Below are 16,161 nucleotides of genomic sequence, written 5' to 3' on the forward strand. Positions count from 1 at the left end.
TTGAGAGGACAGCTCAACTTGAGAGGACAGCTCAACTTGAGAGGACAGCTCATCTAGAGAGGACAGCTCATCTAGAGTGGACAGCTCTACCTCAGAGGACAGCTCAACTTGAAGGAGAGCTCAACTTGAGAGGACATCTCAATTTGAGAGGTCAGCTCAACTTGAGAGGACAGCTCAACTTTAGAGGACAGCTCAACTTCAAAGGATTGCTCAAGTTGAGAGGACAGCTCTACTAGAGAGGGCAGCTCAACTTGAGAGGACAGCACGGCTTGCGAGAACAGCACAGCTTGCACGGACAGCACAGCTTGCGAGGACAGCATTACTTGAGAGGACAGCTCAACTTGAGAGGACAGCTCAACTTTGGAGGACAGCTCAACATAAGAGGGCAGCTCAACTTGAGAGGGCAGCTCAACTTGTGAGGACAGCTGAACTTGAGAGGGCAGCAGAACTTGCGAGGACTGCACAACTTGCGAGAACAGCAAAGGTCGCGAGGACAGCAAAGCTCGCGAGGACAGCAAAGCTCGCGAGGACAGCAAAGCTCGCAAGGACAGCACGGCTCGCGAGGACAGCATGGCTTGCGAGGACAGCACGGCTTGCGAGGACAGCACGGCTTGCGAGGATAGCACGGCTTGCGAGGACAGCACGGCTCGCGAGGACAGCACGGTATGCGAGGACAGCACGGCTTGCGATGACAGCACAGCTTGCGAGGACAGTACAGCTTGCGAGGACAGCACAGCTTGCGAGGACAGCACAGCTTGCGAGGACAGCACAGCTTGCGAGGACAGCACAGCTTGCGAGGATACACAGCTTGCGAGGACGGCACAGCTTACAAAGACGGCACAGCTTGCGAGGACAGCACAGCTTGCGAGGACAGCACAGCTTGCGAGGACAACACAGGTTGCGGGGACAGCACAGCTTGCGTGGACAGCACAGGTTGCGAGGACAGCACAGCTTGCGAGGACAGCACGGCTTGCGAGGACAGCACAGCTTGCGAAGACAGCACAGCTTGCGAGGACAGCATAGCTTGCGAGGACAGGACAGCTTGCGAGGACAGCACAGCTTGTGAGGATGGCTCAGCTTGCGAGGACGGCACAGCTTGCGAGGACGGCACAGCTTGCAAGGACATCACAGCTTGCGAGGACAGCTCAACTTGAGAGGACAGCTCAACTTGACAGGACAGCTCAACTTGAGAGGACAGCTCAACTTCAGAGGACAGCAAAACTTGAGAGGACTGCTCAACTTGAGAGGGCTGCTCAGCTTCAGAGGGCAGCTCAACTTGAGAGGGCAGCTCAACTTGAGAGGGCAGCTCAACTTGAGAGGGCAGCTCAAATTGAGTGTACAGCTCAACTTGAGAGGAAATCTCAACCTGAGAGGACACCTCAACCTGAGAGGACAGCTGAACTTGAGAGGACAGCACAACTTACGAGGACAGGAAAGCTTGCGAGGACAGCAAAGCTTGTGAGGACAGCAAAGCTTGTGAGGACAGCACGGCTTGCGAGGACAGCAAGGCTTGCGTGGACAGCACGGCTTCCGAGGACAGCACGGCTTGCAAGGACAGCACGGCTTGCGAGGACAGCACAGCTTGCGAGGACAGCACAGCTTGCGAGGACAGAACAGCTTGCGAGGACAGCACAGCTTGCGAGGACAGCATTACTTGAGAGGACAGCTCAACTTGAGAAGACAGCTCAACTTTGGAGGACAGCTCAACATAAGAGGGCAGCTCAACTTGAGAGGGCAGCTCAACTTGAGAGGGCAGCTCAACTTGAGAGGGCAGCTCAACCTGAGAGGACAGCTCAACTTGAGAGGACAGCACAACTTACAAGGACAGGAAAGCTTGCGAGGACAGCAAAGCTTGTGAGGACAGCAAAGCTTGTGAGGACAGCACGGCTTGCGAGGACAGCAAGGCTTGCGTGGACAGCACGGCTTCCGAGGACAGCACGGCTTGCAAGGACAGCACGGCTTGTGAGGACAGCACACCTGGCGAGGACAGCACGGCTTGCAAGGACAGCACGGCTTGCGAGGACAGCTCAACTTGAGAGGACAGCTCAACTTGAGAGGACAGCTCAACTTGCAAGGACAGCTCAACTTGAGAGGACAGCTCAACTTGACAGCTCAACTTGAGAGGACAGCTCAACTTAAGAGGGCAGCTCAACTTGAGAGGGCAGCTCAACTTGAGACGACAGCACAGCTTGCGAGGACAGCACAGCTTGCGCGGACAGCACAGCTTGCGAGGACAGCACAGCTTGCGAGGACAGCAAAGCTTGCGAGGACAGCTTGGCTTGCGAGGACAGCACGGCTTGCGAGGACAGCACGGCTTGCGAGGACAGCACAGCTTGCGAGGACAGCACAGCTTGCAAGGACAGCACAGCTTGCGAGGCCAGCAAGGCTTGCGAGGACAGTACAGCTTACGAGGACAGCTCTACTTGAAAGGACAGCTCAACTTGAGAGGACAGCTCAACTTGAGGGGACAGCTCAACTTTAGAGGACAGCTCAACTTGAGAGGACAGCTCAACTTGAGAGGACAGCTCAACTTGAGAGGACAGCTCAACTTGAGTGGACAGCTCAACTTGAGAGGACAGCTCAACTTGAGAGGACAGCTACACTTGAGAGGACAGCTCAACTTGAGGGGACAGCACAACTTGAGAGGACAGCACAACTTGTGAGGACAGCTCAACTTGAGAGGACAGCTCAACTTGAGAGGACAGCTCAACTTGAGAGGGCAATTCAACTTGAGAGGGCAGCTTAGCTTAACAGGACTGCTCAACTTGCGAGGACACCACTACTTGAGAGGAAAGCACAACTTTCGAGGACAGCAAAGCTTGCAAGGACAGCACAGCTTGCGAGGACAGCACGGCTTGCGAGGACAGCTCAATATGAGAGAACAACTCAACTTGAGAGGACAGCTCAACTTGAGAGGACAGCTCAACTTGAGAGGACAGTCCAACTGAAGAGGACAGCTCAACTTTAAAGGACAGTACAACTTCCGAGGACAGCACAACTTGCGAGGACAGCAAAGCTAGCGATGACAGTACGGCTTGCGAGGACAGCACGGCTTCCGACGACAGCACGGCTTGCGAGGACAGCACGGCTTGCGAGGACAGCACGTCTTGCGAGGACAGCACGGCTTGCGAGGACAGCACGGCTTGCGAGGACAGCACAGGTTGCGAGGGCAGCACACCTTGCGAGGAGAGCACAGCTTGCGAGGACAGCACGGCTTGCGAGGACAGCTCAACTTGAGAGGACAGCTCAACTTGAGAGGACAGCTCAACTTGAGAGGACAGCTCAACTTGAGAGGGCAGCTCAACTTGAGAGGACAGCTCAACATGATAGGACAGCTCAACTTGAGAGGACAGCTCAACTTGAGAGGACAGCTCAACTTGAGAGGACAGCTCAACTTGAGAGGACAGCTCATCTAGAGAGGACAGCTCATCTAGAGTGGACAGCTCTACCTCAGAGGACAGCTCAACTTGAAGGAGAGCTCAACTTGAGAGGACATCTCAATTTGAGAGGTCAGCTCAACTTGAGAGGACAGCTCAACTTTAGAGGACAGCTCAACTTCAAAGGATTGCTCAAGTTGAGAGGACAGCTCTACTAGAGAGGGCAGCTCAACTTGAGAGGACAGCACGGCTTGCGAGAACAGCACAGCTTGCACGGACAGCACAGCTTGCGAGGACAGCATTACTTGAGAGGACAGCTCAACTTGAGAGGACAGCTCAACTTTGGAGGACAGCTCAACATAAGAGGGCAGCTCAACTTGAGAGGGCAGCTCAACTTGTGAGGACAGCTGAACTTGAGAGGGCAGCAGAACTTGCGAGGACTGCACAACTTGCGAGAACAGCAAAGGTCGCGAGGACAGCAAAGCTCGCGAGGACAGCAAAGCTCGCGAGGACAGCAAAGCTCGCAAGGACAGCACGGCTCGCGAGGACAGCATGGCTTGCGAGGACAGCACGGCTTGCGAGGACAGCACGGCTTGCGAGGATAGCACGGCTTGCGAGGACAGCACGGCTCGCGAGGACAGCACGGTATGCGAGGACAGCACGGCTTGCGATGACAGCACAGCTTGCGAGGACAGTACAGCTTGCGAGGACAGCGCAGCTTGCGAGGACAGCACAGCTTGCGAGGACAGCACAGCTTGCGAGGACAGCACAGCTTGCGAGGATACACAGCTTGCGAGGACGGCACAGCTTACAAAGACGGCACAGCTTGCGAGGACAGCACAGCTTGCGAGGACAGCACAGCTTGCGAGGACAACACAGGTTGCGGGGACAGCACAGCTTGCGTGGACAGCACAGGTTGCGAGGACAGCACAGCTTGCGAGGACAGCACAGCTTGCGAGGACAGCACAGCTTGCGAAGACAGCACAGCTTGCGAGGACAGCATAGCTTGCGAGGACAGGACAGCTTGCGAGGACAGCACAGCTTGTGAGGATGGCTCAGCTTGCGAGGACGGCACAGCTTGCGAGGACGGCACAGCTTGCAAGGACATCACAGCTTGCGAGGACAGCTCAACTTGAGAGGACAGCTCAACTTGACAGGACAGCTCAACTTGAGAGGACAGCTCAACTTCAGAGGACAGCAAAACTTGAGAGGACTGCTCAACTTGAGAGGGCTGCTCAGCTTCAGAGGGCAGCTCAACTTGAGAGGGCAGCTCAACTTGAGAGGGCAGCTCAACTTGAGAGGGCAGCTCAAATTGAGTGTACAGCTCAACTTGAGAGGAAATCTCAACCTGAGAGGACACCTCAACCTGAGAGGACAGCTGAACTTGAGAGGACAGCACAACTTACGAGGACAGGAAAGCTTGCGAGGACAGCAAAGCTTGTGAGGACAGCAAAGCTTGTGAGGACAGCACGGCTTGCGAGGACAGCAAGGCTTGCGTGGACAGCACGGCTTCCGAGGACAGCACGGCTTGCAAGGACAGCACGGCTTGCGAGGACAGCACAGCTTGCGAGGACAGCACAGCTTGCGAGGACAGAACAGCTTGCGAGGACAGCACAGCTTGCGAGGACAGCATTACTTGAGAGGACAGCTCAACTTGAGAAGACAGCTCAACTTTGGAGGACAGCTCAACATAAGAGGGCAGCTCAACTTGAGAGGGCAGCTCAACTTGAGAGGGCAGCTCAACTTGAGAGGGCAGCTCAACTTGTGAGGACAGCTGAACTTGAGAGGGCAGCACAACTTGCGAGGACTGCACAACTTGCGAGAACAGCAAAGGTCGCGAGGACAGCAAAGCTCGCGAGGACAGCAAAGCTTGCGAGGACAGCAAAAGTCGCAAGGACAGCACGGCTCGCGAGGACAGCACAGCTTGCGAGGACAGCTCAACTTGAGAGGACAGCTCAACTTGAGAGGACATCTCAACTTTGGAGGACAGCTCAACATAAGAGGGCAGCTCAACTTGAGAGGACAGCTCAACTTGAGAGGACAGCTCAACTTGAGAGGACAGCTGAACTTGAGAGGACAGCTCAACTAGAGATGACAGCTCAACTAGAGAGGACAGCTCAACATGATAGGACAGCTCAACTTGAGAGGACAGCTCAACTTGAGAGGACAGCTCAACTAGAGAGGACAGCTCAACTTGAGAGGTCAGCTCAACTTGAGAGGACAGCTCAACTTGAGAGGACAGCTCAACTTGAGAGGACAGCTCAACTTGAGAGGACAGCTCAACTTGAGAGGACAGCTCAACTAGAGATGACAGCTCAACTAGAGAGGACAGCTCAACATGATAGGACAGCTCAACTTGAGAGGACAGCTCAACTTGAGAGGACAGCTCAACTAGAGAGGACAGCTCAACTTGAGAGGTCAGCTCAACTTGAGAGGACAGCTCAACTTGAGAGGACAGCTCAAATTGAGAGGACAGCCCAACCTGAGAGGACAGCACAACGTGAGAGGACAGCTCAACTTGAGTGGGCAGCTCAACTTGAGAGGACAGCTCAACTTGAGAGGACAGCCCAACTTGAGAGGACAGCACTACTTGAGAGGAAAGCACAACATGTGAAGACAGCAAAGCTTGCGAAGGCAGCACGGCTGGCGAGGAAAGCACGGCTTGCGAGGACAGCAAGGCTTGCGATGACAGCACAGCTTGCGAGGACAGTACAGCTTGCGAGGACAGCGCAGCTTGCGAGGACAGCACAGCTTGCGAGGACAGCACAGCTAACGAGGACAGCACAGCTTGCGAGGACAGCACAGCTTGCGAGGACAGCACAGCTTGCGAGGACAGCACAGCTTGCGAGGACGGCACAGCTTGCGAGGACGGCACAGCTTACAAAGACGGCACAGCTTGCGAGCACAGCACAGCTTGCGAGGACAGCACAGCTTGCGAGGACAACACAGGTTGCGGGGACAGCACAGCTTGCGTGGACAGCACAGGTTGCGAGGACAGCACAGCTTGCGAGGACAGCACAGCTTGCGAGGACAGCACAGCTTGCGAGGACAGCATAGCTCGCGAGGACAGGACAGCTTGCGAGGACAGCACAGCTTGCGAGGATGGCACAGCTTGCGAGGACGGCACAGCTTGCAAGGACATCACAGCTTGTGAGGACAGCTCAACTTGAGAGGACAGCTGAACTTGAGAGGACAGCTCAACTTGAGAGGACAGCTCAACTTCAGAGGACAGCAAAACTTGAGAGGACTGCTCAACTTGAGAGGGCTGCTCAGCTTCAGAGGGCAGCTCAACTTGAGAGGGCAGCTCAACTTGAGAGGGCAGCTCAACTTGAGAGGGCAGCTCAACTTGAGAGGGCAGCTCAACTTCAGTGTACAGCTCAACTTGAGAGGAAATCTCAACCTGAGAGGACACCTCAACCTGAGAGGACAGCTCAACTTGAGAGGACAGCACAACTTACAAGGACAGGAAAGCTTGCGAGGACAGCAAAGCTTGTGAGGACAGCAAAGCTTGTGAGGACAGCACGGCTTGCGAGGACAGCAAGGCTTGCGTGGACAGCACGGCTTCCGAGGACAGCACGGCTTGCAAGGACAGCACGGCTTGTGAGGACAGCACACCTGGCGAGGACAGCACGGCTTGCAAGGACAGCACGGCTTGCGAGGACAGCTCAACTTGAGAGGACAGCTCAACTTGAGAGGACAGCTCAACTTGCGAGGACAGCTCAACTTGAGAGGGCAGCTCAACTTGACAGCTCAACTTGAGAGGACAGCTCAACTTAAGAGGGCAGCTCAACTTGAGAGGGCAGCTCAACTTGAGACGACAGCACAGCTTGCGAGGACAGCACAGCTTGCGCGGACAGCACAGCTTGCGAGGACAGCACAGCTTGCGAGGACAGCAAAGCTTGCGAGGACAGCACGGCTTGCGAGGACAGCACGGCTTGCGAGGACAGCACGGCTTGTGAGGACAGCACAGCTTGCGAGGACAGCACAGCTTGCAAGGACAGCACAGCTTGCGAGGCCAGCAAGGCTTGCGAGGACAGTACAGCTTACGAGGACAGCTCTACTTGAAAGGACAGCTCAACTTGAGAGGACAGCTCAACTTGAGAGGACAGCTCAACTTTAGAGGACAGCTCATCTTGAGAGGACAGCTCAACTTGAGAGGACAGCTCAACTTGAGAGGACAGCTCAACTTGAGTGGACAGCTCAACTTGAGAGGACAGCTCAACTTGAGAGGACAGCTACACTTGAGAGGACAGCTCAACTTGAGGGGACAGCACAACTTGAGAGGACAGCACAACTTGAGAGGACAGCTCAACTTGAGAGGACAGCTCAACTTGAGAGGACAGCTCAACTTGAGAGGGCAGCTTAGCTTAACAGGACTGCTCAACTTGTGAGGACACCACTACTTGAGAGGAAAGCACAACTTTCGAGGACAGCAAAGCTTGCAAGGACAGCACAGCTTGCGAGGACAGCACGGCTTGCGAGGACAGCTCAATATGAGAGAACAACTCAACTTGAGAGGACAGCTCAACTTGAGAGGACAGCTCAACTTGACAGGACAGTCCAACTGAAGAGGACAGCTCAACTTTAAAGGACAGCACAACTTCCGAGGACAGCACAACTTGCGAGGACAGCAAAGCTAGCGATGACAGTACGGCTTGCGAGGACAGCACGGCTTCCGACGACAGCACGGCTTGCAAGGACAGCACGGCTTGCGAGGACAGCACGTCTTGCGAGGACAGCACGGCTTGCGAGGACAGCACGGCTTGCGAGGACAGCACAGGTTGCGAGGACAGCACAGCTTGCGAGGAGAGCACAGCTTGCGAGGACAGCACGGCTTGGGAGGACAGCTCAACTTGAGAGGACAGCTCAACTTGAGAGGACAGCTCAACTTGAGAGGACAGCTCAACTTGAGAGGACAGCTCAACTTGAGAGGACAGCTCAACTTGAGAGGACAGCTCAACTTGAGAGGGCAGCTCAACTTGAGAAAACAGCTCAACTTGAGAGGACAGCTCAACTTGAGAGGACAGCTCAACTTGAGAGGACAGCTCATCTAGAGAGGACAGCTCATCTAGAGAGGACAGCTCAACCTCAGAGGACAGCTCAACTTGAAGGAGAGCTCAACTTGAGAGGACATCTCAATTTGAGAGGTCAGCTCAACTTGAGAGGACAGCTCAACTTTAGAGGACAGCTCAACTTCAAAGGACAGCTCAAGTTGAGAGGACAGCTCTACTAGAGAGGGCAGCTCAACTTGAGAGGACAGCACGGCTTGCGAGAACAGCACAGCTTGCGAGGACAGCACAGCTTGCGAGGACAGCATTACTTGAGAGGACAGCTCAACTTGAGAGGACAGCTCAACTTTGAAGGACAGCTCAACATAAGAGGGCAGCTCAACTTGAGAGGGCAGCTCAACTTGTGAGGACAGCTGAACTTGAGAGGGCAGCACAACTTGCGAGGACTGCACAACTTGCGAGAACAGCAAAGGTCGCAAGGACAGCAAAGCTCGCGAGGACAGCAAAGCTCACGAGGACAGCAAAGCTCGCAAGGACAGCACGGCTCGCGAGGACAGCATGGCTTGCGAGGACAGCATGGCTTGCGAGGACAGCACGGCTTGCGAGGACAGCACGGCTCGCGAGGACAGCGCGGTATGCGAGGACAGCACGGCTTGCGATGACAGCACAGCTTGCGAGGACAGTACAGCTTGCGAGGACAGCGCAGCTTGCGAGGACAGCACAGCTTGCGAGGACAGCACAGCTTGCGAGGACAGCACAGCTTGCGAGGACGGCACAGCTTGCGAGGACGGCACAGCTTACAAAGACGGCACAGCTTGCGAGGACAACACAGGTTGCGGGGACAGCACAGCTTGCGTGGACAGCACAGGTTGCGAGGACAGCACAGCTTGCGAGGACAGCACGGCTTGCGAGGACAGCACAGCTTGCGAAGACAGCACAGCTTGCGAGGACAGCATAGCTTGCGAGGACAGGACAGCTTGCGAGGACAGCACAGCTTGTGAGGATGGCTCAGCTTGCAAGGACGGCACAGCTTGCGAGGACGGCACAGCTTGCAAGGACATCACAGCTTGTGAGGACAGCTCAACTTGAGAGGACAGCTCAACTTGACAGGACAGCTCAACTTGAGAGGACAGCTCAACTTCAGAGGACAGCAAAACTTGAGAGGACTGCTCAACTTGAGAGGGCTGCTCAGCTTCAGAGGGCAGCTCAACTTGAGAGGGCAGCTCAACTTGAGAGGGCAGCTCAACTTGAGAGGGCAGCTCAAATTGAGTGTACAGCTCAACTTGAGAGGAAATCTCAACCTGAGAGGACACCTCAACCTGAGAGGACAGCTGAACTTGAGAGGACAGCACAACTTACGAGGACAGGAAAGCTTGCGAGGACAGCAAAGCTTGTGAGGACAGCAAAGCTTGTGAGGACAGCACGGCTTGCGAGGACAGCAAGGCTTGCGTGGACAGCACGGCTTCCGAGGACAGCACGGCTTGCAAGGACAGCACGGCTTGCGAGGACAGCACAGCTTGCGAGGACAGCACAGCCTGCGAGGACAGCACAGCTTGCGAGGACAGCACAGCTTGCGAGGACAGCATTACTTGAGAGGACAGCTCAACTTGAGAGGACAGCTCAACTTTGGAGGACAGCTCAACATAAGAGGGCAGCTCAACTTGAGAGGGCAGCTCAACTTGAGAGGGCAGCTCAACTTGAGAGGGCAGCTCAACTTGTGAGGACAGCTGAACTTGAGGGGGCAGCACAACTTGCGAGGACTGCACAACTTGCGAGAACAGCAAAGGTCGCGAGGACAGCAAAGCTCGCGAGGACAGCAAAGCTTGCGAGGACAGCAAAAGTCGCAAGGACAGCACGGCTCGCGAGGACAGCACAGCTTGCGAGGAGAGCACAGCTTGCGAGGACAGCACAAATTGTGGGGACAGCACAGCTTTCGAGGACAGCACAGCTTGCGATGACAGCACAACTTGCGAGGACAGCACGGCTTGCGAGGACAGCTCAACTTGAGAGGACAGCTCAACTTGAGAGGACAGCTCAACTTTGGAGGACAGCTCAACATAAGAGGGCAGCTCAACTTGAGAGGACAGCTCAACTTGAGAGGACAGCTCAACTTGAGAGGACAGCTCAACTTGAGAGGACAGCTCAACTAGAGATGACAGCTCAACTAGAGAGGACAGCTCAACATGATAGGACAGCTCAACTTGAGAGGACAGCTCAACTTGGGAGGACAGCTCAACTAGAGAGGACAGCTCAACTTGAGAGGTCAGCTCAACTTGAGAGGACAGCTCAACTTGAGAGGACAGCTCAACTTGAGAGGACAGCTCAACTTGAGAGGACAGCTCAACTTGAGAGGACAGCTCAACTTGAGAGGACAGCACAACCTGAGAGGACAGCACAACGTGAGAGGACAGCTCAACTTGAGTGGGCAGCTCAACTTGAGAGGACAGCTCAACTTGAGAGGACAGCCCAACTTGAGAGGACAGCACTACTTGAGAGGAAAGCACAACATGCGAAGACAGCAAAGCTTGCGAAGACAGCACGGCTGGCGAGGAAAGCACGGCTTGCGAGGACAGCAAGGCTTGCGATGACAGCACAGCTTGCGAGGACAGTACAGCTTGCGAGGACAGCGCAGCTTGCGAGGACAGCACAGCTTGCGAGGACAGCACAGCTAACGAGGACAGCAGAGCTTGCGAGGACAGCACAGCTTGCGAGGACAGCACAGCTTGCGAGGACAGCACAGCTTGCGAGGACGGCACAGCTTGCGAGGACGGCACAGCTTACAAAGACGGCACAGCTTGCCAGCACAGCACAGCTTGCGAGGACAGCACAGCTTGCGAGGACAACACAGGTTGCGGGGACAGCACAGCTTGCGTGGACAGCACAGGTTGCGAGGACAGCACAGCTTGCGAGGACAGCACAGCTTGCGAGGACAGCACAGGTTGCGAGGACAGCATAGCTTGCGAGGACAGGACAGCTTGCGAGGACAGCACAGCTTGCGAGGATGGCACAGCTTGCGAGGACGGCACAGCTTGCAAGGACATCACAGCTTGTGAGGACAGCTCAACTTGAGAGGACAGCTGAACTTGAGAGGACAGCTCAACTTGAGAGGACAGCTCAACTTCAGAGGACAGCAAAACTTGAGAGGACTGCTCAACTTGAGAGGGCTGCTCAGCTTCAGAGGGCAGCTCAACTTGAGAGGGCAGCTCAACTTGAGAGGGCAGCTCAACTTGAGAGGGCAGCTCAACTTGAGAGGGCAGCTCAACTTCAGTGTACAGCTCAACTTGAGAGGAAATCTCAACCTGAGAGGACACCTCAACCTGAGAGGACAGCTCAACTTGAGAGGACAGCACAACTTACAAGGACAGGAAAGCTTGCGAGGACAGCAAAGCTTGTGAGGACAGCAAAGCTTGTGAGGACAGCACGGCTTGCGAGGACAGCAAGGCTTGCGTGGACAGCACGGCTTCTGAGGACAGCACGGCTTGCAAGGACAGCACGGCTTGTGAGGACAGCACACCTGGCGAGGACAGCACGGCTTGCAAGGACAGCACGGCTTGCGAGGACAGCTCAACTTGAGAGGACAGCTCAACTTGAGAGGACAGCTCAACTTGCGAGGACAGCTCAACTTGAGAGGACAGCTCAACTTGACAGCTCAACTTGAGAGGACAGCTCAACTTAAGAGGGCAGCTCAACTTGAGAGTGCAGCTCAACTTGAGACGACAGCACAGCTTGCGAGGACAGCACAGCTTGCGCGGACAGCACAGCTTGCGAGGACAGCACAGCTTGCGAGGACAGCAAAGCTTGCAAGGACAGCACGGCTTGCGAGGACAGCACGGCTTGCGAGGACAGCACGGCTTGCGAGGACAGCACAGCTTGCGAGGACAGCACAGCTTGCAAGGACAGCACAGCTTGCGAGGCCAGCAAGGCTTGCGAGGACAGCACAGCTTACGAGGACAGCTCTACTTGAAAGGACAGCTCAACTTGAGAGGACAGCTCAACTTGAGAGGACAGCTCAACTTTAGAGGACAGCTCAACTTGAGAGGACAGCTCAACTTGAGAGGACAGCTCAACTTGAGAGGACAGCTCAACTTGAGTGGACAGCTCAACTTGAGAGGACAGCTCAACTTGAGAGGACAGCTACACTTGAGAGGACAGCTCAACTTGAGGGGACAGCACAACTTGAGAGGACAGCACAACTTGTGAGGACAGCTCAACTTGAGAGGACAGCTCAACTTGAGAGGACAGCTCAACTTGAGGGGGCAATTCAACTTGAGAGGGCAGCTTAGCTTAACAGGACTGCTCAACTTGTGAGGACACCACTACTTGAGAGGAAAGCACAACTTTCGAGGACAGCAAAGCTTGCAAGGACAGCACAGCTTGCGAGGACAGCACGGCTTGCGAGGACAGCTCAATATGAGAGAACAACTCAACTTGAGAGGACAGCTCAACTTGAGAGGACAGCTCAACTTGAGAGGACAGTCCAACTGAAGAGGACAGCTCAACTTTAAAGGACAGCACAACTTCCGAGGACAGCACAACTTGCGAGGACAGCAAAGCTAGCGATGACAGTACGGCTTGCGAGGACAGCACGGCTTCCGACGACAGCACGGCTTGCGAGGACAGCATGGCTTGCGAGGACAGCACGTCTTGCGAGGACAGCACGGCTTGCGAGGACAGCACGGCTTGCGAGGACAGCACAGGTTGTGAGGACAGCACAGCTTGCGAGGAGAGTACAGCTTGCGAGGACAGCACAGCTTGCGAGGAGAGCTCAACTTGAGAGGACAGCTCAACTTGAGAGGACAGCTCAACTTGAGAGGACAGCTCAACTTGAGAGGACAGCTCAACTTGAGAGGACAGCTCAACTTGAGAGGACTGCTCAACTTGAGAGGACAGCTCAACTTGAGAGGACAGCTCAACTTGAGAGGACAGCTCAACTTGAGAGGACAGCTCAACTTGAGAGGACAGCTCATCTAGAGAGGACAGCTCATCTAGAGAGGACAGCTCAACTTGAAGGAGAGCTCAACTTGAGAGGACAGCTCAACTTGAGAGGACAGCTCAACTTGAGAGGACAGCTCAACTTGAGAGGTCAGCTCAACTTGAGAGGACAGCTCAACTTTAGAGGACAGCTCAACTTCAAAGGACAGCTCAAGTTGAGAGGACAGCTCTACTAGAGAGGGCAGCTCAACTTGAGAGGGCAGCTCAACTTGAGAGGGCAGCTCAACTTGTGAGGACAGCTGAACTTGAGAGGGCAGCACAACTTGCAAGGACTGCACAACTTGCGAGAACAGCAAAGGTCACGAGGACAGCAAAGCTCGCGAGGACAGCAAAGCTCGCGAGGACAGCAAAGCTCGCAAGGACAGCACGGCTCGCGAGGACAGCATGGCTTGCGAGGACAGCACGGCTTGCGAGGACAGCACGGCTTGCGAGGACAGCACGGCTTGCGAGGACAGCACGGCTCGCGAGGACAGCACGGTATGCGAGGACAGCACGGCTTGCGATGACAGCACAGCTTGCGAGGACAGTACAGCTTGCGAGGACAGCGCAGCTTGCGAGGACAGCACAGCTTGCGAGGACAGCACAGCTTGCGAGGACAGCACAGCTTGCGAGGACGGCACAGCTTGCGAGGATGGCACAGCTTACAAAGACGGCACAGCTTGCGAGGACAGCACAGCTTGCGAGGACAGCACAGCTCGCGAGGACAACACAGGTTGCGGGGACAGCACAGCTTGCGTGGACAGCACAGGTTGCGAGGACAGCACAGCTTGCGAGGACAGCACGGCTTGCGAGGACAGCACAGCTTGCGAAGACAGCACAGCTTGCGAGGACAGCATAGCTTGCGAGGACAGGACAGCTTGCGAGGACAGCACAGCTTGTGAGGATGGCTCAGCTTGCGAGGACGGCACAGCTTGCGAGGACGGCACAGCTTGCAAGGACATCACAGCTTGCGAGAACAGCTCAACTTGAGAGGACAGCTCAACTTGACAGGACAGCTCAACTTGAGAGGACAGCTCAACCTCAGAGGACAGAAAAACTTGAGAGGACTGCTCAACTTGAGAGGGCTGCTCAGCTTCAGAGGGCAGCTCAACTTGAGAGGGCAGCTCAACTTGAGAGGGCAGCTCAACTTGAGAGGGCAGCTCAAATTGAGTGTACAGCTCAACTTGAGAGGATATCTCAACCTGAGAGGACACCTCAACCTGAGAGGACAGCTGAACTTGAGAGGACAGCACAACTTACGAGGACAGGAAAGCTTGTGAGGACAGCAAAGCTTGTGAGGACAGCAAAGCTTGTGAGGACAGCACGGCTTGCGAGGACAGCAAGGCTTGCGTGGACAGCACGGCTTCCGAGGACAGCACGGCTTGCAAGGACAGCACGGCTTGCGAGCACAGCACAGCTTGCGAGGACAGCACAGCTTGCGAGGACAGCACAGCTTGCGAGGACAGCACAGCTTGCGAGGACAGCATTACTTGAGAGGACAGCTCAACTTGAGAGGACAGCTCAACTTTGGAGGACAGCTCAACATAAGAGGGCAGCTCAACTTGAGAGGGCAGCTCAACTTGAGAGGGCAGCTCAACTTGAGAGGGCAGCTCAACTTGTGAGGACAGCTGAACTTGAGAGGGCAGCACAACTTGCGAGGACTGCACAACTTGCGAGGACAGCAAAGGTCGCGAGGACAGCAAAGCTCGCGAGGACAGCAAAGCTTGCGAGGACAGCAAAAGTCGCAAGGACAGCACGGATCGCGAGGACAGCACAGCTTGCGAGGAGAGCACAGCTTGCGAGGACAGCACAAATTGGGAGGACAGCACAGCTTTCGAGGACAGCACAGGTTGCGATGACAGCACAACTTGCGAGGACAGCACGGCTTGCGAGGACAGCTCAACTTGAGAGGACAGCTCAACATGAGAGGACAGCTCAACTTTGGAGGACAGCTCAACATAAGAGGGCAGCTCAACTTGAGAGGACAGCTCAACTTGAGAGGACAGCTCAACTTGAGAGGACAGCTCAACTTGAGAGGACAGCTCAACTAGAGATGACAGCTCAACTAGAGAGGACAGCTCAACATGATAGGACAGCTCAACTTGAGAGGACAGCTCAACTTGAGAGGACAGCTCAACTAGAGAGGACAGCTCAACTTGAGAGGTCAGCTCAACTCTAGAGGACAGCTCAACTTGAGAGGACAGCTCAACTTGAGAGGACAGCTCAACTTGAGAGGACAGCTCAACTTGAGAGGACAGCTCAACTTGAGAGGACAGCACAACCTGAGAGGACAGCACAACGTGAGAGGACAGCTCAACTTGAGTGGGCAGCCCAACTTGAGAGGGCAGCTCAACTTGAGAGGACAGCCCAACTTGAGAGGACAGCACTACTTGAGAGGAAAGCACAACATGCGAAGACAGCAAAGCTTGCGAAGACAGCACGGCTGGCGAGGAAAGCACGGCTTGCGAGGACAGCAAGGCTTGCGATGACAGCACAGCTTGCGAGGACAGTACAGCTTGCGAGGACAGCGCAGCTTGCGAGGACAGCACAGCTTGCGAGGACAGCACAGCTAACGAGGACAGCACAGCTTGCGAGGACAGCACAGCTTGCGAGGACAGCACAGCTTGCGAGGACAGCACAGCTTGCGAGGACGGCACAGCTTGCGAGGACGGCACAGCTTACAAAGACGGCACAGCTTGCGAGCACAGCACAGCTTGCGAGGACAGCACAGCTTGCGAGGACAACACAGGTTGCGGGGACAGCACAGCTTGCGTGGACAGCACAGGTTGCGAGGACAGCACGTC

The 16,161-nt window shown here is 55.3% G+C and overlaps 3 protein-coding genes across 3 annotated transcripts; all 3 read left to right on the forward strand.

Annotated features, from left to right (window-relative positions):
- The first annotated feature begins 1,068 nt into the window (after positions 1 to 1,068).
- LOC124563525 (repetin-like) lies at positions 1,069 to 2,663 on the forward strand. The gene is made up of 2 exons (XM_047130969.1): positions 1,069 to 1,872; positions 2,112 to 2,663. The coding sequence occupies exons 1-2, from the start codon at positions 1,069 to 1,071 to the stop codon at positions 2,661 to 2,663; spliced, it is 1,356 nt and encodes a 451-aa protein (XP_046986925.1).
- Positions 2,664 to 4,427: 1,764 nt separating this feature from the next.
- LOC124563527 (calponin homology domain-containing protein DDB_G0272472-like) lies at positions 4,428 to 6,434 on the forward strand. The gene has a single exon (XM_047130971.1). The coding sequence runs from the start codon at positions 4,428 to 4,430 to the stop codon at positions 6,432 to 6,434; it is 2,007 nt and encodes a 668-aa protein (XP_046986927.1).
- Positions 6,435 to 13,762: 7,328 nt separating this feature from the next.
- On the forward strand, positions 13,763 to 14,347 carry LOC124563528 (prestalk protein-like). Its single transcript, XM_047130972.1, has one exon. It carries the CDS (start codon positions 13,763 to 13,765, stop codon positions 14,345 to 14,347), a length of 585 nt encoding a protein of 194 aa, XP_046986928.1.
- The last annotated feature ends 1,814 nt before the right edge of the window (positions 14,348 to 16,161 follow it).

Source organism: Schistocerca americana, unplaced genomic scaffold (genome assembly GCF_021461395.2).
Source record: "Schistocerca americana isolate TAMUIC-IGC-003095 unplaced genomic scaffold, iqSchAmer2.1 HiC_scaffold_1225, whole genome shotgun sequence".
NCBI classification, from domain to species: Eukaryota; Metazoa; Arthropoda; class Insecta; order Orthoptera; family Acrididae; genus Schistocerca; species Schistocerca americana.

Coding starts and splice junctions, on each gene's coding strand:
- LOC124563525 (XM_047130969.1), top strand. CDS start 1,069: ATGGCTCAGCTTGCGAGGACGGCACAGCTTGCGAGGACGGCACAGCTT. Junction 1,873..2,111: donor TTGTGAGGACAGCAAAGCTT/GTGAGGACAGCA, acceptor TCAACTTGACAG/CTCAACTTGAGAGGACAGCT.
- LOC124563527 (XM_047130971.1), top strand. CDS start 4,428: ATGGCTCAGCTTGCGAGGACGGCACAGCTTGCGAGGACGGCACAGCTT.
- LOC124563528 (XM_047130972.1), top strand. CDS start 13,763: ATGGCTTGCGAGGACAGCACGGCTTGCGAGGACAGCACGGCTTGCGAG.